Source organism: Blennius ocellaris, assembly GCF_963422515.1.
Source record: "Blennius ocellaris genome assembly, chromosome: 3".
Taxonomy (NCBI): domain Eukaryota; kingdom Metazoa; phylum Chordata; class Actinopteri; order Blenniiformes; family Blenniidae; genus Blennius; species Blennius ocellaris.
In genome coordinates, this window is record NC_137652.1 from 22,554,500 (window position 1) to 22,576,062 (window position 21,563).

Sequence of the window (21,563 nt, forward strand, 5' to 3'; positions counted from 1 at the left end):
TGGCTATGAAGACCCAAAACTATGATAAAACTTTACCTTTGGAGTATAAAATTGAAGTTATGAAATAGCATAAATGCTATCCACAATGCAGCCTTGTGTATAAAGCAAATTATATAGAACTTTATAGCTCTATTAACAAAATTGAAAAGATTAAACATGCTTTACCGCTCTAGGTTAATTTTATTACTGAATAGTGTTAAAAATGGCACTTTAGCTTAAAGTGTCCCTGAAATAATTCTATTAAAATACACCAGTATTTAGCATTATTTTCCCCCTTTCGAATGATATATGACACACCAATGACAATCACACCACTATCTTGCTCTTGAGCGCCGAACGTCTAAATATGCCTTTAAATCTCCCGCCCTGTGAATCTGACCTAGTTTTCCCAACTTGCCGTAGTTTTGCGCTGTGACGTATGAGGGGTTATTTACTTCCGCCCACAACAGCTGATCGTAGCGTCTTGTTTACATGTGCTCTGCATTATCGCGTTATTTAGCAGTTTTTTAGAGCCATGCCTAAGCGTTGTGTTGCGGCTGGGTGTTCCCAAATGCCCAGTCCGTCTGTAAGTGTCCATAAATTCCCAAAAGATCAAACTTTGAGGAGATTATGGACAAAACAAGTGCAGCGCACTCGCTCCAACTGGACACCAACAGAGGCCTCCTATCTCTGCAGTCAACATTTCACAGATGACTGTTACGAAACAGCACCCGCAATCCGAGAGTCACTTGGTTTTGCTGTGAAGAGGAAACGTATCCTGAAACCTGGTTCTGTCCCCACCATTTTTAAACGGCTTTTTAACGGATTTTTAAACCCAACCTTCAGTAAGTCTTTTTAAAACCTGCTAAAACTTAAGACAAATAGACCAATAAACTTTGCAAAACACCCACTCTGACACAAGGGTAAATACCCGGTCACACACAATATGTGCACACGGGTAAATACCCGGTCACGCACAATATGTGCACACGGGTAAGTACCCGGTCACGCACAATATGTGCACACGGGTAAATACCCGGTCACGCACAATATGTGCACACGGGTAAATACCCGGTCACGCACAATATGTACTCACGGGTAAATACCCGGTCACACACAATATGTACTCACGGCTCAAACATGTATGGTTGAACGCCTTGATTTTCTTCTAATTCTTCCTCCGATGATTCCTCTCCTTCATCTTCGTCCAAAACCAACGATACGTCACTTAAATCTTCGCTAACATCGCTCCTAGGTGCTTCTGTATCGCCAAACCCCTCCATTCTTCAATCAGCTGATGTTGTTTTGGCTGGGACATATAACCCCTCGTACGTCATATCCGGTCTAGCTCAGGCGGCTCACATTTATGGCCCGCAAATATACCGTCGTCTGCTGCATCATGTAAAGTCAATTAAAAGGGTCGGAATTCGGACTTTTATCTGGGAATGTTATATACCTTTCGAAAGCATATTTATTCTTCTTTCTAAAGATGAAATATGATAAACATTTCAGGGACACTTTAAACGTTGCAAACTTGTGCAGTTTATATCAAAGCTACTTTTTTTTGTGGAAAGTCTGTTTAAACATTTCAAATCGAGGGGAAATGCTGCAGAGATTCTCAGCTGATCTTTCCTCGGACAAATCGCCCATGTCTTTATGTGTCACATAATCACCCGCAGAGCAGAAATGGCCCAGTCTCTCCCTACACATTTCTTTGAAGGATGTTACAGTGATTCACTGTAGTGTTACAGTTCCACTCAGAAGTGTGACTCACCGGAGACACATCATTAAAAAAGAGGTCAAACTGAAGCGGCACAGGTCCAGATAACCTGACGTTTATTCCCTATACGGCTCAACATCGGATCCTGTATTTCCCACAACACGACCGATACCAGGTTTCTGTTATAGGGGCTAAAAATAACCCCGGGTGATGTCTGACGGCTGGAAATCTAGCCTGTGGTTTAGACTGGGACGATTTCCCTGGGATAATTACTTTCCACGAAGCCACCAGAAGAAGAAGAAGAAGAAGAAGAAGAAGAAGACGTGTCGTCTTCCCACCAGTCGTCTGACTGTCTGCCTGATATTTCATAATCACTGTCATTTTCCATGACGCTAATTTCAGTCAGTTATGCTCGTAATGAACATTTCTTCATACCAAACATCATTACAGCTGTAATCAGGATGTTAATAAGGGACGAAGAGGAGCGCAGAGACTGAGAAGGTTTTTTTTTTTTCTCTCTTCCATCAGATTAGCGTTAATTTGCTGAAGGCGCCAATAAGACCAATTAAATCAAAATAATTAGACTCAAATGCCCAATCAGTTGGTGGGGAAATTGGCCTTAACGAAATGAAACTGACAAAGACTACAATATTGTTCCCCCGAAGGATAAAATGACAAAAGTCAGATGGTTATTATACATTTATCGGAGGTACGGTCATTCCACCTTGACGGCTTTGGGACAAAGCTGTTCATTTTTTACTGATGTTCGGAATGCCACTGGCGACCAAACCAAAGAGGACGAATGTCTATGATCAACTGAGGAGGGGACAGGCGGGGCCGTTTCCCAGCATGCCTCATTCTTGGTCATTTGTGGATGAAAAAAAAGTTGGAGGTTTTTTGTGTGGAAAACATGTTTAAAACTGAATGTATTGTCGATAATGAAGACAAATTATGAACAAAATAAGCTTGAGCGATTGTAATGGGTGTAATGGTTGCAAAGTCTCGCGTTTCCCCACATTTAACCACTTACCATCTGTTGCTGCGAGTTTAGAATTAATGGAGTGATTTTCACCATCAATGTGTGAGAATTAGCAGCTTTGCTTTAGTTGGAGCTTAATGCTAATTTGTCCACAGATGATAAACGTATTAAGCTCTAAGTATTGCTGAACAAGGGCTATGTAGATCACCAGAAGTAGGTACATGGCTGCACCCAACCGTTAAACTGTGGTACAAGAATTTGTTTTCAAGTGAAAACGGAAAACTTCATTTTTGCTTTCGGTGTCCGTTCACATGACAGCTGTACTCGAAGCCAGTGGAAATGCAACTTTTTGAAAAAGGCCTCCAAAGTGGAACTTTGTATGCGCACCATGGCTGTAGATGTGAGTAGATGGATAATAACAAACAACCCATGGAGCTCAATGCTGGTTTGATCTAATCGAGTATTTCCCTGCAGAAATCACCCATTAAACCTGGAATTTAGCATTGGCATATAATTTAGCATTTCACACATCTGCTTCCTGAGGTCAATTTAATGGGATTTATTCTTTTGTTAAACAGACCCTTTTTAAAAAAAATTAAGACAAGTTTGGCAGATTGTCATATTTCACTTAAAAAAAAAAACCCACATGATTAAATAATATGAGTATTTGCTCAAAGTGTCCACTTATGATTGATTAGTCTGGCAAACACAATACTGACTGCTCCATAATTCTTACAATATTGACAAAGGGGCAGCATGTCTCAGTTGGTAGTCAATCGTCTCCCAATAGGAAGGTTGCAGGTTTGATTCTACATGCTGAAGTGTCCTTGGGTAAGACACTGAACCCCAACCTGCTCCCATTGGAGTGACAGTGCCCTGGATGTCTGCAGCCTCCAATGGTATGTGAATGTGTTTGTGAATGGGTGGATGTGATTAACTATGTAAAGCGCTTTGGGGCTGCTCACAAGGAGCTATGTAAAGTGCATTTACAAACTCAGCTAAATTAAGTGATACGTTCGAAACATTTGAAACGGTGACTTTAGTCATCAGCGTAAAGCTTTTAGTTAAGAGCAACCTGAAAAAACATCACAATGATGCTGGAAATGGTGAACCACTAGGTGGTCGAGGGAGTAATTCTACCCATTTTCCTGCATCCAGCCCAGAGCAGAAGAAGCAGAAGTTTCTGACACAAGTAAGATTGGGAAGTGTATTTAGGAATGAAGCTATGATCACTGAGTGCAAACAATAACCTTACAGAGTGGACCAATTAACTCACTTTTATCCAAGGTGACAACAAACATTGGTAAAAGTTATATAAAGGATGTTCAGGTCGTGTCTTATTGTGAAAGAATTGCAACTTGCCACAAAACAATTAAACCACAAAAAAAAAACCTTTCTGTTGAAATACAAGCCCAAAATGAATGTTTTCAGGTTTACTGATGAAATAAACCGTTGATGCAGCAATGTGTCTTTTAGTTTTTAGTTCTTATATGTGAAAAAGCTTGTCACCAGTGGGTTGGTAATGCTAAAGCTAACATATGTGAATACAGATTATCAAAGTGAGTTGGCAGCTATATTGCTAAGAGTTGAGAATGACTAATGAGAGTGAGTTATGAGCTGTAATGACAGCGTGTGCAATAACTGGTTAGTGCCACAGTAGATGTTGTCTTCATTTAGTAGCAACATCAATCTGGAGTGTTCGTAACTGATCAGAGAGGACAAAGTCGTCCCTGCAGCAAAATAAACTCATGGTTTAAGAGAATTTTTTAAAGCATAAGGCTTCTTGCATATACCGGATCAAATTAAACCCAGTGAGCATTGTGAGCCGTCAAAAAAAACCTGGAACATTAAACCAGAACAAAAAAAATGTTATCGTCAAACTTCATGATTCATACTCATAACTCACAGGATTTAGTTTTCATTGTCTGACACAGAATCACTCATCCCATATCTATATTCCAAGCGAGCTGTAGCCAATCCTGGATGAAAGGCAGGATACAGTTTGGAAAAAGCAGCCAGTCTTTAAAGGGTTAAATGATCCTATAAACAATTCTGACACCAATGAATCCAATGCACATAACTTGAGATTTGTGGCAGAAGCTGGACCAGATTTTTCATGTGGTCCAACCGGGTATATGTCACTTCAATATGTTGTTTGTTCAGGACAAAATACACCGATTATATACAGTCCTGCCTCACATTAACAACGCTGTACGTTTTACCCCAGGTACAAGAAGTGTTTATTAAGAACAACAAAGATTCATTCAATCGGAAATAAATCCTTTGTGTTCCTTTAAACCTTCTCCGTCATTGATGAGGAAAGTCTGTTGACCTACGCTGCCGACATTTATAACCGCGCCGGCGTCTGAGTCAGAGCAGTGTCACACACAGCCCTGCGGAAGAAATGAGGACTTAACTTTGGCCTGTTTGTGCCGCGCTACAGAACAGATTGATATCGCATCATCTCCAGCTTTCCGGCTCGGTGCTTCAGCAACACAGACAAACGCAACTTCAATAAAGTTGCGGTTTAAAAGCAGAGAAAACAACCGCAGCCCCGGATTGTTTTGGACGGGGGCGGGGGGATGCAACTGTGGGATATGTCAGATTCATCGAGGGGGAGGAGGGGAGCGACTTTGTTGTTGGTGTTAATTTACCCACGTCGGAACACCTGCGAACGAGGTAAAGGCTTGTCATTTCTAATAAATTCCCCTCAACAGAGGGACAATACTCCAGGGGCCGGATGAGAGAGGCTGAGCAACTTTGAAGAAGAGGTGTTTTGCTGAGTTGATTTATTGTCAACAATGAGTCGTTTGCCTTCATTTCTCAGCCTTCGCACCACCACCAGCCCCTCCCCTCCACCCACCACACGCATATGAAGGCTCCTTTCGAGAATTATGCAGAGGCTGACTGATCAGCTTTCATTGTTTAAGGTCAGGATGTTCATTAAAATTGACAGACTGTCGGAGCAATGCATTGAGGTGTTGCCACCGCCTTGACCTTTGCAAAAAGGCAGCGTTAGACTTGCCATTTGGGACGTTTTCCAGTGAAGTGATAAACATTCTTCTTCGACGGCTCCTCTTCAAACCCTATCAGAGCTGTGATCTCAATTAGCTGGCAATGGGAAGACCAATCACGGAACCGGGGCCGAGTCCTGACAGCTGGGTTTCTCTGTAACAGTTGAGCAAGAAGCTTGTTTGCCTCCTGTCCTTCTATTGTGTTCCTTTCTTTTGATCTCTTTTTCCTTGCCACTCTGGACTCAAATACAACAAACACTTCAAATGAATAACAATTTGCAGATACATTAAATTGGAAGGGTGCACCCACAGAGAAATATGTTTGCATTTGAATATCAGAAACATTAAAAAAAATAAAGGTATTAAATAACATGGATTGGGTCGTTTGATTTGCGTTAGTCAAGTTCAGCTGAAGTTACATTAGTCAGAGGGAGGAAGATGCTCTATGCTGGATGAGAGTTCATCTTGAAAGAAACAGATTTGTGAACAAGTGACAGCGAGAACGAGCAGCAACAAAACAGCTGGAGTTCACCTCCATGCTAACTGCTATTGAAGCAAACTAATGCTCATCACAGCTCGTGGGAATAAAAGCTATAATACCAATGCTAGCCACAGTGGGACATGTTTCCTGTTGCTGGTAGAACTGAGTCACTTCATGATTACCAAAGGAGCTCCTCCAGGACGCAGGAGTTTAGTGAAACAGTAACAGTCAATACAATAGCACCAACTAATGCTTTTGCGAACAGTCTCATGATCAGCAGCTCTCCAATTCTTGATGAAAATAGAACAGACTAGAAATACTTAATGAATCCCACAGAGAAATTCCTTCAAAATAATGAGTTACAACCTCATTGATACTGCAGTATCATAATTATGTAACTAATTTTGATACAATTAAATTTTATTATACCATATTACTTCACTTCATACCATCTTGGTCACTGCTGCTGTCACAGTAAGTCTCCATTGAAAAAAATACATCAATCTCATCAAAACATTATTGGCATAAATTGAAGGAATGGAAGAATTGATATAAAGTCTAAAAAGTGAATGTGGTTTCCCGGTGTGTTTTCTGTTTTTCTTTAGACACATTCATGTCAAGCCTCGATGGACGGCTGCCTCCCTCACTGTAGGTTTGTGGATGAGTGACGGGGCCGGGAGTGCTGCCAATAACGCTGATCTTCAACCACCGCGATGCCCCTTCTTCTCACGCCATGGCTAAGTTACTTCACCTGACTGCATCTCCCCTGAAGACTTCATCTGTCATGCCGCATTTCCCTCGAATGACACCGCCAGGGTGTATGTGAGTTCAATCATCTTTTATTTGTGTGCAAAAATGTGCAAGGTAGCGGGGTGGGGGTTGGGGGGGGGGGCGATTGCACGTGTCGCCTTACGTAACAGGGTACGCACTCCCGTGGTCGCTTCAAAGCAAGAACATTCAAAGTCCAGAGAGGGCGGGCCTCAATGACCCTGGAGAAATAAATAAATAAATAAATACATAAATACTCTACAGACTTCTGTACATCTCTCCTATCATAATACACTATTAAAAATAAAGAATTGAAAACTGCTATTCTGGATGTCTTCATTTATGTAAACGGACACAAGAAACAAAAGTTTTTTGTTTTCACTTGAAAACGTCACGTAAATGGGGTCTCAGCATTATAATCTAGAACATAAACCTGACTGAAAGCAACAGCAGAAATGTGGAAGTTGGGGCTTCAATGTCTTTCTCAAGATTTTCACTTATGGACACAACTAATCGCCATTGAAAGACAACGTGCACTACTGCCTGAGGCAGAGCCATGTACCCTCAACAGTGCCAAAACACACTAGTAAAACCCATGATTATTATCATATTGGATTATCGGACTTGTTAGTCCTATTGCCTAACATGAAGGTTTTCGGATTTTACCTTGCCAAGAGGACAAGCAGTTAATGTCAGTCAAGCAATTCAATCTGTTCTGTCAAAGCAAGAACTGAACAAACCCAGAAGAAAGTGAACTGAAAAGTGGCTTTTGTTTTCAGAGAAAAACTTTACATTTGATCATATTTGCAGAAGGTGTGGAAGCATTCCAAGCCAGAAATATTAAAGTTGAAGAGAACTGTAATGAAAAATATACCATTTCTGGATGAGAGGTGGGTTTTTATATGAATATGTTCTTGGGGGGGGGGGGGGGGGGGGGGGGGGGGGGGCTTGAGTTTGGCCGGGGGCAGCCCTGACAGGACACATCTGATCCACTGAGACATCATAAATCCACCTGGTATTGTGAGAGTTGTGACTTTTCTCTTCCTGAAGCTTCTTCCAGACTGTCTCACTGTGCTTTAAGAGGCTTTGGTCTCTCCTCTCGACGTCTTTACATTCTCTCTCTGTGGGGCGGGGGTGGCGGGGGGTCTGTCTGAGGGTGTTTATGCAGCATTGAGCGCAGGGATCATCAAAGTGAGCAGATTTAAACTTCTGCACAGAGAGTTTTTTTTTCCCCTCCAAAGTTTTTTGTAGATGAATAATGTGATAAACACAGAGGGAGAAGAGTTTGAAACTATTTTTTTCCTTTTTGCCTGTCATGTATGCAGACAGTTTAGAAGCACAGATAGTAGATCCGTATCATGAAGCGAGCATTTAATTATTTAAAAAGCATTTCCCCAAGTTTTTTTTCTTTTTTTTTTCTTACGATATAGTGTCTGGGTTGGGTCTCACCGCAGGATATCAAGGGACTGCGTTTCCTCTGCATTTATTCAAACACCAAAACACTGCTCTCTCTTCGCCTCAGGACTCAAATTACACAGTAGCTGTCTAAATGTCAAAACTGGCTAGCAGTCACTTTGGCAGCGCTTATCATTGTCAAACCAGCACTTCAAGCTGGGCCGAGTGAGCAAAGTTAAGAAGTGCAAGTGTTCTGTTGCTTTAAAGGGCTGTCAGCTCTGAAATCTGCACGAAAGAAAGATGACAAAAATGGCATGCAGATGGAGGTTTTTTGTTTGTTTCTCTTTAGGGTAATGGTCCACTCTGGTTTGGACTCCGAACATCCTCATCAATGAGTCAATTTGATGTGGATCAAAAGACCGAAGGCCCTTCCGTTGAAGAACAAAAATGGAATCTTTTTAGACTCTTTCCAGATTTTTTGTTTCCTCACAAAACTTCTCAGGTTTCATCTGGAAAATGCATTTCAATTGTTACCATCGTTGGTGCCGTGTAATTTAATAAGAACAGACTTCTTATGTAATATGTTTCATATATGCAGACTTCATGTGTAGTTATTATGTGCTGATTAAGATTGGTACTATAATTATGACACTTTCCTTCTCAGCAGTGTTTTCCTACTTTTTTGAGACATTGAAATTGGATATTGAATATAATTGAATATTTAAGCAACAAGTAACACTACAGCTAAAAAAAATACAAAACAAAAAAGAAAGCATGCTTATAGCTTCAGTTATGTCACTTGTTATCAAATACAAAGGAATTTAGCTGAACATCAGTTAATCAGTTACATCAGTTACTGGAGGAAGATGCTCTATAATCTGGATGTTAGCACTTCTTCAAAGAAACATTTATGAACTAATGACGAGAAGAAGCAGCAAAAAAAAACAGCTGAGATGAACAACCAACATGCTAACCATGTGCTAACCACTACTTAAGCAAATGCTAATCACATGTACCGTGGATACATGTTATAGCAGGGCATCTTGCAATTTTCTGTAAGGGAGAGTGAGTGACTTCAGGATTCAGTCAACAGGTGTGCACTGAAGCAACAACTAATATTTCATTGATGTTCAAGCCAGCAGCAAGACAAACACCAGCTGATTGCTTCTTTTAGATTTGATACTCATAGTACAGAAATTTAACTTTTTTGGTTCGCATCTCAGGCCAATCTTTTCCCTTCAATTGGAAATCAACCATGTTGGAGTCCAACAACCATGCGAACAGTTGTAGGTAGTTGAAGACTCCACTATCAAACAAATACAGATTTTGATGTTTTCCAGCATCTTCCTTCCCCCTCACTGTGTTTCATTTCAATTGCAGATGTGTTTTATTCATGTTAGAATCTGACAAATAGGCCAAAGAAAAAGACTGGTCCAGGGAACAACCATGTGGGAAAGCTAAGCAGACACATTTACTCAGATAAAAACCCCGTCGGCATTATTTGTGCAGAAATCCAAATTTTTGAGCTTTGTTCCGGTCGCTAAGCTAAAATTGAAACATTGCCATATTCTGGGGTTTTAAGTGGGGTCAGTGTTTGAAAGGACTCTTTGTCCTAAATTACACAGTTTTCCTGGTAAATCCAGCTAAATGTAGCCCGAAGGACTTTGTCATGTGTGTGGCAGCACCCTCAAAAGCAGACAAAAGAATAATTGTCAGCGAGTTACACGATTCGGATTGGAAAATGGGTTATGTGTTGTTTCAACTCATCAGGGATGAGTTACTCATTCGTTCACTTGTGTATTTTCCCCTCTTCACAAGCACTCTTGTTGTTTCACAAGTATGTGAAACACGCATGTGTGCGTGTGTGTGTATATTCCATTCCCCGCAGGGGTGAAGAAGCCGAGTACACCAGATAATACGGCAGAACAAGAGCAAAGCAAACAGCATCCTCCACCTGAGTGCCCCGTCTGACCGCGCGTGACACCAGAACAAAGTGTTCACAGCGGCAAAGGAGCAGGTGAGAACGCCACCACCAGCGTGTGCAGGCAGGCGGGAGGAGACCGAGGCTTCACAATGTTCCACAACACAAATCAGTGAGAAAATAGACAAAGTTAGTTCAAAATATTTTGCACCAGCCGGTTTGCTTCCTGCACCATTCTAATTCTGTCCATTTGTTGGGCAAACACAGGAGACCTTGACTGGTTAATACTTAATAAGATTAAAACATCGGTACTCACCTCCAGAGAGTGCTCTCAGTCACGCTGCCAATATGAAAGTCATAGAGCTTGGTGAGAATCAGGATCACCTGTGAAGAGAAGAAGGTAAGCTGTTTTAATCTTCTCAAAACACACAAAATAACTCAAACACAACTGTGACCAAATGGCAACAAAATATCACAAAGAATATAAATCAATCCATCTTCTATGAAGACACATACACCCACAACTAGAGTGATTAAATACCTAAAAATTCACCTTTTAAGACTGTTTGAGGAAGCCCAGTGAAAACCGATAGAAAACACAAGGAGAAAATGCAAACTTCTCACAAGAGTGCCCCCAACCTGGACTCCAACCGGTGAAACTCTGGCTGTGACATAAGAGGTCTAACTGGAATTGCATTATCATTATGACAATTCAACAATTTTATAAATGTCACAAAAGATGGACACAATCTTCAAAAATCACAGAAATCACAGGGAAAAATGACAAAAAACAAAGCCAACAAACTGTTGACTGTTAGAGGGTGATACCCTCCATCTTCGGTTACAAACAGCCTGAAATGAGCTTTGATTCAAGAGAGTGATACAGGATACAACAGATCTTCACAACAGATGAGGAGATCAATGGTCATCTTTTAACAATCATCATGTTGGCTGTTACGGATGACATCAGGTGACCACAAAGGATAGAAGACCATCTTGAAAAAAACAACTCCTGTAAGTCCCCATTTACTTGAAAACATTTGAACTGAAAAGGCTTCGTTTTTGCATTTTTGTTCCAGAAAAGTTTACTATTTCCACAGCAACATTTGAAAAACAATGTCAGTTTTCAAGGAAAAGGCAGAAATGCTATGTTTTTACGTACGGCCACTAGTGGGTGCCGTTTGTTTGTGTGATGAAACCACACATGTGTCGAGAGAATAATACACTGTAAACACTAAAAATGGTGAGTAAACAGACAGAAAACAAACGACAGAGTTGGATTTTTTTTACAGTGACTGTCAACCATAAAACCACCAAGTCCCAGGAGAATATGGATGGGGAGTCATGACACCATGGGGGCTGCCATTGTTCTTATTTCTCATCTAATAGCACATGTGGAAAATAACTAACTACGATTGAGGTGCGTATGTGCAGTAGGAGCATTTCGGAAAGGTTTACACAGACATAATTGGAGCATTTTGAAAAAAAATTATGCATTTTCAGTTGTTTAAATGCAAAAAATCTTTTCCATTTTCACTCAAAAACTTTGTGTAAACAGTGCCAGAGTCTCTTTTTACTCTTCCTCTACTGTGTTGAATGGATTTGTTTTGATTTTATTTAGAATTCTCAAACTGCAATAACTTTGTTCCCAATGAAACTTCAAATATCAGTGATTTGCTCATGATTACAGTTTCTGACTGGGCTGAGAAGTTGGTTACGAGTCTGCGACACAGTGATTGGATGGTCCTTATCTGGAATGATTTGTTTGCAGGAATCAAATCCTTTTTCTTGTTTGTTTGTTTTTTTTAGTTCTCAAACCAAAGTCAGGTTGACAAATGATTACGCATGCCAAATCGTGCCAGTCACTGGCGGGATAGGAATAAAAGTGTTTTTAAAAATATGTTTCGTATGCATGTTATACATGTTATGTACTGGCCATCTTTGTGACGTTGCAGGAACCTGGAGAGCTCTTGAAATGTCAAACGAACTCTTTCGGAGTGGGAGGAGGAGCACAGACTTAGTGTAAAAAATAACTTACTCCGTGTTGAAAACAGGCAGTTGAACGTGGTGTTGCCTCGTTTAACTGTACTTGAGAAGATTTCCCTTTGAAATCCAGGTGGGAAGACACCGGCGGGAAGAGCAAGTGCAAGCTGGAGTGATTACACTTCCCGTCCGTCCTAAGAAACATCCCAGAGGAGGAGCTCGAGGACATGACGGATACTTCGGTTCAACCTGCTCCTCCCAGGATCAGAGCCGGACACCGAATGCATGAATGTTCGCTTTCAGCTTGTGCACGGAAAGGCTTTCCCGAGTACTGCAGTCCCACAAGACTGCATAATTTATGACCTGAAGAATCAATAGCATTTGCATGAGAAGCATCCTGTTAATGCAAACTCAACAGATCTCACAGGTGCAATTCTTTGTTTTCACCCCCCTAAAAAAGTAACAAAACAACAATTTGCATTTAGGTGAATTGAATTCCCCCGGACGCCAGTTATAAAAACAAGGTCCTGGGATGATGGATTAGCATGTTGGGAGGTAGAGCTTTGCATAATACTGTGTGTTCAATGCTGTGTATGCCGTTTTCAAACTTAGTTTTGCTGTTGATGGAGCATTCTGCCATCCTCGCCCCCCGTGGAAAAAGCCTGATTCAACAGTCTGTGTGTTCACAGATTTGGTCTGAGCTCTTCTGGGGAGATAATCAGCAGGCGGGACTCTTTGATAAGCACAGCACTCAAAGCCCTCAGAGCGAATCACAAGACCTGAAGGACCGAGGCTGGCGTTACGGGATCAGTGGTCAGCTGTGATCGTCCACTCCAGAGTAGAGGATCACAACTCTGCTGCACAGGGACAGCTGACTGCGTGATGGGAGAACGAGAGGTGATACTCTTAACTCAGTTGAGGGCAGAAAAATACGGTTTATTACACTTAACCATCTGGTAGCATACACTTGTATCCACCTCTAGGTTGGAGTGCAGGAAAAAGCATGCACGAGCAATTATTCAGTGTTTATCACACACTTGACCTGACCGGACAAGAGGGCAACGTCCTTTTACATAATAGGATGCTTTTATCATCCGTCAGTCCCTGTGTTTTTGTTTGTTGCACTGTTTTCCTCCCCGGACTAAATGACTCCTGCTCCTTCTCATTAGCATCCACGTCTCTCGTTAGCATTTCCCTCCACGCAACCAGCTCCCGCTTGTTTAAAGCAACCTGACAGCCTCCACTTGAGTCACTTGGCTAGGAGGGGTCGCGGGAGGTGTGGCCGTGACTCCTCTGACAGAAGTCAGCGAGCGGGGGCCAGATGAAAACTCTGTTAAGAGCCCGCATCCCGGCACCCCCGAGCTCCTGTGGTACTCGTGTCCTCGCAAAGCTCCAAGGCCTACAGACTTCAAGAACCTTTTCACCTCTCGATGAGTCGCACTCTGGCTGAGCCGCACTCTGGCTGCAGGCGCCGTGAACAAGCCAGCCGCTCATCAGAGACCCTCGGATGGTTCTTGTGGGAAGATGTGCCACATGCCTGGGGGATCCTGCCTCCCAAGACTGTGAACATAAGGTTCAGGCCAGGCGAGATACCAGTGCCAGCGAGAGGGCAATGGTAAATACGACAAATATGGATGTGAAGAGATTCAGCAGAGAACTGAAGAAAAGTCAGAACATGAGACTGTTTATGAAAAAAGTTCTCAATCTCATGATTTTCAAAAAAGTACTGAGATGAAGAAGCAGTGTGAGCAACTATGTTCATGGTACGACTGTAGATTTGTATAAGAGGATACACATATCAAAGCTAGTTATATTCACAATAATGTGTTGCAAGGATGTAGATATAAACAATTCTGTGCATGAAACTGAAACTGTCTCATGCGATTCCCCTGGGTGATCTTAATCAGATTGATCAATATTGAAAGCTCTTTTTTTCTGTTGCTAATGGATGTCTGCTACACACTTTGTGATTTTAACAAGTCCACAGCATGACATGAATCTAATAATTGTTGGACACGACATGAAGTTTGCTCTGTGTGGACTGCATGATGTAGGCAAGTTCCATAAAACGTCATAAGCGTGCACCATCCATTCACAAAAAAGAAACTCGCGAAACATGAATGAAGCTCTCACCCGTGGCATTTATTGGTTTGGAAAGAAATCCCCAAAGGTTTGTTTATATTCCACTTCCGTCTTTTAGATGTGTTTAACTAATGTGTTTAACTAATATTGCCACAGAGCATCTATTTGGGTGGAGCACCATGTTATGTTGATCAGTATGTCATTTCATGCTGCATATCTACTGGTTATTTAGTTGATGTAATTTGCAGCAGCAATCAACCATCAGGCCAAATTTCTGACACCGTTTGAATTTCATCGCAGGTGTTTGGTCGCAAGACCATGATAACGGCTGTCCTCGAACTGATCTAGGACCACCGATTTAGAGCCAAGACCAAAGACACTGCCACGATTCTCTCACAATTGTTATTTTTCATCTGGAAAAGCTGGAAATTGCACAGTGTGCCACACCACTGCACTGCACTTTTTATTTGTAACTTCCTGCAACCTAAGTTTGTGTTGTGTATTTTAGTACTGTTTAACATGTGTCTCATTGAGTTTACCTGCATAAGTTTAGTCAAATAACAACAAAAAGTTTTTTTTCCCAATGTGTTGAGACTGCTTCAATGTTGTATTTTTAATCTGTTGTGTTGCGACTCAGTGGACATCATAGAGGTGTATATTAGTACACGTGTTTATATGTGTGTGTGCGTGAATATGCAGACATTTGTCTTATGAGGTGCAGAATTTGGTACAAATCCCAGTTGGAGCAGGAAGTCTACAGTACAAATTGACTTGCTATGGTGACTCCAGTAAAATGGATAAGCCAAACAGAAACACAGACACATAATTTACATGAGCAATGGTGGCCAGGAAGTTAGAGCATCCCACTGGCCCAGACTCCGATTGCGGGTGGTGTGAAAAACACACACTTTAAAACTTGAGCAAAGTCAAACATGTGGGTCACGATCTGCTGTGGCAAATCTTGTTGGCTGAATGAAAATCTCCATCTACTACTCCAGTACTACATGTGAAGTGTATTTATACATCGAACAATTTTCGAATTAAATTGATCCAAATCCAAAGAAAGTGTGAGTGTGTAAGTTTCTGCCGGCTTTGGGTTGTCCACGAAACTCCCATCAAAAGAATCCACAACAGTATTTTCGTCCATTCAGATGCTTCTTAACTTTGAAATGTTTTTCTAAAAGAACATCTTTTCAGCCGCCATTAAAAGCCTCTTTTAAGAGGATGTTTCACACATTAAGTCTGAGACCTGGATGCCACTTGCCTGTGGTTTTCAAAGAACTGCAGGTTTTTCTCTCACTCTATATTTACATGCATGTCTATCAGTACCCGAGCTCACTGTGCAACAGTCAGCCAATGTAATAACGGGACAAAACACTGCAGCTTACAGAAAAGTTTGACATGATCTGTGTATTTCAAGTACACTCTCCCCTTCTGAATCCTCAGCCGACTTGCAATTATTGAATCAAAATGTCAGGCACAGTGCTTGTGCATGAGCCTCGTTGCCTCTGCAATTAACTAACTGTGGTGAAAACATATTATTAGCATAACCAAATCCACCCCCCCCTCCTCAAAGACTAAGTCAAAGTAGCAAACACAATTTTGAATATTGGTTCAGCTCACGGTGCGCTAATAGCACTGTTAATGACTCTTCAGAAGGAAAGTAAATGCTCTGCACTTTTTTTTTTACAAGTGTTTGATTGTGACCTGAAGGGGTGTCACCTCTGACGGCAGGTAAACGATATGAGGCAGCTGAAAAATGCAGCTCCATCAAACCTGTCATCATGGCCCAGGTGTCCTTTCATGCTGAATGTGCGGAGGAATGGGCCAAATCTCTGAGGGTCTACTGTGGTGTCTGAACCAAGATGTTGATGAAAGTGGTTCGACCTGCACATAGAAATGCTGTATTGCAATGAAATGTGGGGAATATAAAGGCAAAGGCAACACTGGTTGTTATCCTATTCAAAACAGTTGTAGCCAAATTTACTTTGTATCAAATAACTCTCAAACTAATTCACCTTTTTCTGCATTTACTCATCTTATTTGAGAGCTGATGGGGGTCAAAGGTCTTCTGCTGTGGGATTTAAAACCTATGAACTTCCAATCCCAAGTCTGCTTTCCTAGCCTCTAGGCCATCCTCATAACTGGATGGAATTGTGTTCCAAACGAATATAAAATACAGTATATCCCAAACTCAAAAATTAAAATGAAATATGTGGAAAAGAAGTCTAAAACATGTCTTAACTGAACCAAACATTCATCAAAAAAATAAACCTAAATCGGGGGTAATTTGCTGAAAATGACGTCGCTGAGTTTTCTTCTGTGCTTTGGTGTATTTCTGTGGCAGAGGTACAGCGCTACCTACAGGCCTGGCATATGAGCGACATCGTTTTGAGTCATTTTCATAGTGTTGTGCAGACGCAGATATTTCCTGGACTGATGTCGTATGGATGAGAAACTTTTTTTTTTTTTAATTATTGGAAGATAAAAAAATATTATTTCAGCTCAGTGGACAGGGCCCAAGACAACTTCAAAATACAGCCAACACTAATCAAACCCTAATGTACAGGATTTCCCAGCAGAACCTAGTCCAAAACTTTATAGCTCGCTTTCATCCCATAATGCATCTTGGTAGCTTGTGCTTCGCAGGTACGCCACGCCCGTGTATCTTGTCGTCCATCAGCACAGACCATCTTCTCCCATCCATCTGTGGTCCAGTTCTGATGCTCTTTGAGTGTTGTCGGTGCCCCCTGGTGGTGGACAGAGGTCAGTAAACTGCTGTCTGTTGATTCTGACCCCGAGCATCAATGATAAAAGACCTTTTTCTTTCTTTCTTTGGTCCATTTTGAGAGATTGAACACCCCAGAAAAGCTGCAGGTTTTAAGAAGCACTGACCAAGTCATTGTCAAAACTGGTTAAAATCCTCACATTCATCCAATCTTTTTCATTCAGCATCAACTTTGAGGACTGAGCATTCACTTGTTGTCTGATATATGCCACAGAAGCCATCACAGAGATTCTATGACTTGCATCATAATGGTCGTAGTGATATGGCTGATTAGCGCAAGAGGTAAATATTTTGTAATATTGCAAAAACTTTGAGAACAGAGATGACAGAGAAGCACAATAAAAAAAAAAGAAACATTTGCGTCACAATAATCAGATTAACCAAGTTTCCCCTGTGCAGCATTTATATCATTTTCTCAATTAGCCGGGCTTTAGAAATCATTTTAGTCATGATTAAAGCCTTCAGTGGCACCAAAGCAAAAACAAAAGATTTCAGACTTGAATCCACATCCAGCTCTCGCTCAGATCTGGCTTCTCAGACACTTTGTATTTTAACGCCAAAAATTTCAAAGATGTCCCCTTTGTTCACTTCGTTTGGAACAAAAAAGAAGTCATCGCTCCTTTGATTGCAAAATGTCACGGTCGCTCCAGTATCGACGGCCTCGCCTCTGAAAACAGGCTTTTAGCCGTCTGCAAACAGACGTCAGAATGGCCGACGCCAAAATGGCAGCTGGAACTGATCATTATCGAGAAGTCATTAAGCCTCCACGCCTCTCCCTAGCACGTCAACAGACGAGCAATTACTCTGTCAGCTGGCGAGAGCTGTTTATGAGACACAATGTCAAACTGTTGGCCGCCACGCTAACAGCTAACATCGAGTTGAAAATGTACTGAATAATTTTTTACCCCCACTATTTGGCAGGAGTGAATATGGCTCCTGTGATGAGGACAAATACACAAAGATGTTTTTTTAATAACTGTACTGATCATAACTGGAGATGTTATTGTTTTTAATTCATGGGGAAAAAAACAAAAATCAAGATGTTTTTAGATCCCCAACGCAACTTTCCTGAAACGCTGCTACTGTGCATGAGCACTGCCGTATTAAATAGTTCTGCACATGCACAAGTAGATGGACAATAACAACAATGGCCGCCGTCAGAGTGTCATGAATCCCAGTCTATATTCTCTTAGAACTTGGTAGTTTTATTGTTGAGAGTCACCTGTAATAACAATTCAACTTCATTGCCTGTCCATACAAATGTCTGTGTACTGCCATTGTCAGAGTTTATTGCGTACTGTTCTCTTTGCGTGTATGTGTGTGGTTTTAGCACAAAAAACAAACAGTGACAACTCGTAGCCTGACATGCCAACTACAATGTTTTCAGAATTTCTGCCATTTCTGTGTGACCGGACATCATTTTCAAAACATTGCTGTGTAAACGTGACCCTTTTCTGAAGCAAAAACTTTACATTTCCCCTTGTTTCATTTCGACTGTATAGAAACAATATTACTCACTACTCAGTGGACTCCATGCAAAATGTACCAAACCGAATGCGCAGTCTATTTAGCAGTTTTAGCACACTTTGAGCAGGGTCTTTTTAAATTAGGCCCCCTATGCTTTTCCGCCATAGTCTTGCGTGTTATTCTGCTTGATATCTTGAATCTGGAAATAGCTTGTTTGCAGTCTTGTGTTGACCCCAAAAACCCAAACTCATTAAGTATTCCACATACAGTAGGTGAACTATGGGACGTTATAATTTAATCTTGATTGCTAGTTCTTTATAGCATATACTATGCAGGGGGCAAAAAAAAAAAAAACGCTATTGTTTCAAGCTTTAGAAACATGTAATGTTAATATGCAAAGGCTGTTTCCATTCAGTCTATTTGATTGATTCTACTCGGAATGACATGAAATTGTAATGGGAACCATTCAGAAAGTCAAACAAGTATGAAATTAAAAGGCTTGTTTGGTATTTTTGATGAGTCGAAATCATTGACCCTGACCTTGGGCACGGCAAGCAGCTTCAATTTGTATAGCACATTTCAGCAATACTGCAATTCAATGTGTTTATCAAAAGTGTTTACATTAACAAACGTCTACAGTTGGCAAGTGTATTCATTTATATATATTTATATACCCACAAAAACCACACACTTGGTGTTCTCTTTCAGATTACATTGAGGAAATGTAAATATTTCCTGTAGTGAATAGCAAATAAAATAAGGTAATTTTAGCACGATCAGTTTGAATCTGAATCTGGTTCAATACATCCACTGAACTTGAAACATATTTTGACCCAACAAACGGGGAGATTCATCTATTGTTCTGCAGTTTTGGTGAATTCTCAGAATTCCCTAGTTATAATTTACAATCCATTTGTTGTGGTATCTAAACTCTGTCCTTCAACAGTTAGAATTCATCTTCAAATATTCACCAGTTTGACATGTGAGCAGGGTTTCTGTTCGTCCGACTCGAGGCAGAAATCCTTGAGCTCTCGTTACATGCTATCCCACAACACCAGCTGTTGCTGTCGTTCTTTAATGTGAAAATTCTTCACTTGTAAAGAAGGTGCAGTGCTTATCTTACGAGCATGTACTGCTGGACGTTTTGCCTTGAGCTCCTTCTAATGACTATCTTGCAGAGGAAAGATCGGAACTCGAGAATGCGACTTAAACTTGAACCTCTGAATGTTTGGTATGATTTCATCAACTTGACGTGCATACAAAATGAATTCAACAAGTTCGATTATAAGGCTGTTTACGAAAGTGAAAATGGAAAACTTTCTTTGCGTTTTTGGTTTCCCTTTACACAATGTTCAATGTCACTGAATACGCTACTTTTCAAAAACACTCCAACTCTGTCTCCGTGGACACTGAAAAAAAATGTTTGTCCAGTTTGAAGTCATACATTTATCCAATTTAAGGCCTGATTAAAACATGTGTTAATAGTATCTCAATGTCTGCAAAATTCTTCAGAATTGTAACTTTAATGAATATGGTTCAGTCTAACCTTGGGTAGTCTAATTGCCTTCGACTAGCAGTAATAGTTAAAGCATTAGCAGCATCTATTTACACATATAAACACGAGCTGACATAAGGAGACATAACACCTTTCGCCTTGAGCGTTTCTTAATGACCATCACAGCAAAGCAAGTTGAGAACTGGAGGCTAAAGCACCGTAATTTAATGTCCAATCCAAATATATGAAACTGATAACTCAGTTTATTAACATGTTGAGGTTTTTTTTGGAGGATAAATTACAGACACTTAGCCTGGTGGCTAACAGTGCTGAAAGTTGGGGCATAAATACACGACAGGCAAATGTAACCCAATTCTGATTTTCTGCTCACAAGTGACACAAATCCGAACTGGTCTGTGAACGTGAGAACATTGCAATTCTGATTTGATCTCTGTCATATGTGGTACCAAATTACATATGTATCTGATGTTTTTCAATGCAACCGCTGTCTGATCCAGTCGCAAATATGCAACTTCCAGGTTATTTGGCATGTGACCAATCTGCTCTAGAGGAAGCGGCTCTGCCAAAATGTTAAAAGCCATGCCCTCATTTCCATCAATCCCCTTCTTCTTTCCTTCACCATTTTATCTAGATGATGCAATTTGTTTGTCTTACTTGCTCCATGGGTCAGATAATGCATAAACAGCATATGTGCATGCATAGCACACGTGTATTTGCACAGTCAAACACAAATTAATGATAAATAATAAAGCCCTTTAGCCTTGAACTTTTCTTAAAGACTACTGTGGAAAGGAGAGACGAGAACTTGAGGTTACGCCTGAAGCTCAACACGGCGAATGTTGTAATTATCTCATCAACTTAATGCAGAAATTAAATACATGTAACACTTCTGAGATGAAGGCTGTGAGTGGATAAAGAGAAGGAAGTGAGGTTCAGAGGGGAGTTTCATTTGCATGTGAAATCAGAGTCGCTGTTGGCAGATTGGAGAGCCTTCAAGGCCACATGGGGGAGGAGACTGCAGCAGCGCTGTCTGGACATCACTCACTCGGCTTCTTCCCTCCATCTCTCTCCGTCATCCTCACTATCTCCGCGCCTTCCTCCCCTCCTTCACTGTATGCCTCCTCTCATTTACTCCATCCCTCATGTCTCCTCGTCCTGCCAGCAACCGTCTCCGTATATCCCTCGCAACTATAAAGCCTCTTTATCTCTGTTTATCTGGGCTCATATTTTTCTCCCTTGGTTTATACTTCTTGCCCATGTACGTCTTATCTTTATTCTCTCTGTTGTTTCTCATATTCCCATCCAAATGCGCCACAACCTGCTCCTCACCTTCAGTCAGTTGCTTCCCCCTCCAGTTACCCCCCACCCCGCCCTGCCTGTCTCCTTTCACTTTGATTCGTCTGCCTTGTTTTGTTTCCTTCTCCGCCTCTCAGCCTCCCGTTTTGTTTTGACCCATTAAACTCGACAGGC

General features: G+C 41.2%; 1 protein-coding gene across 1 annotated transcript in view; it reads right to left on the reverse strand.

Annotated features, from left to right (window-relative positions):
- The window catches only part of sorcs3a (sortilin related VPS10 domain containing receptor 3a), a gene marked incomplete at its 5' end in the record, with an annotated part of 262,081 nt that overhangs the window by 126,252 nt on the left and 114,266 nt on the right, over positions 1 to 21,563 (reverse strand). The window contains one exon of the mRNA XM_080521147.1: positions 10,574 to 10,641. Within this exon, the coding sequence (XP_080377273.1) occupies positions 10,574 to 10,641 (68 nt within the window). The remainder of the gene's footprint in view (positions 1 to 10,573; positions 10,642 to 21,563) is intronic.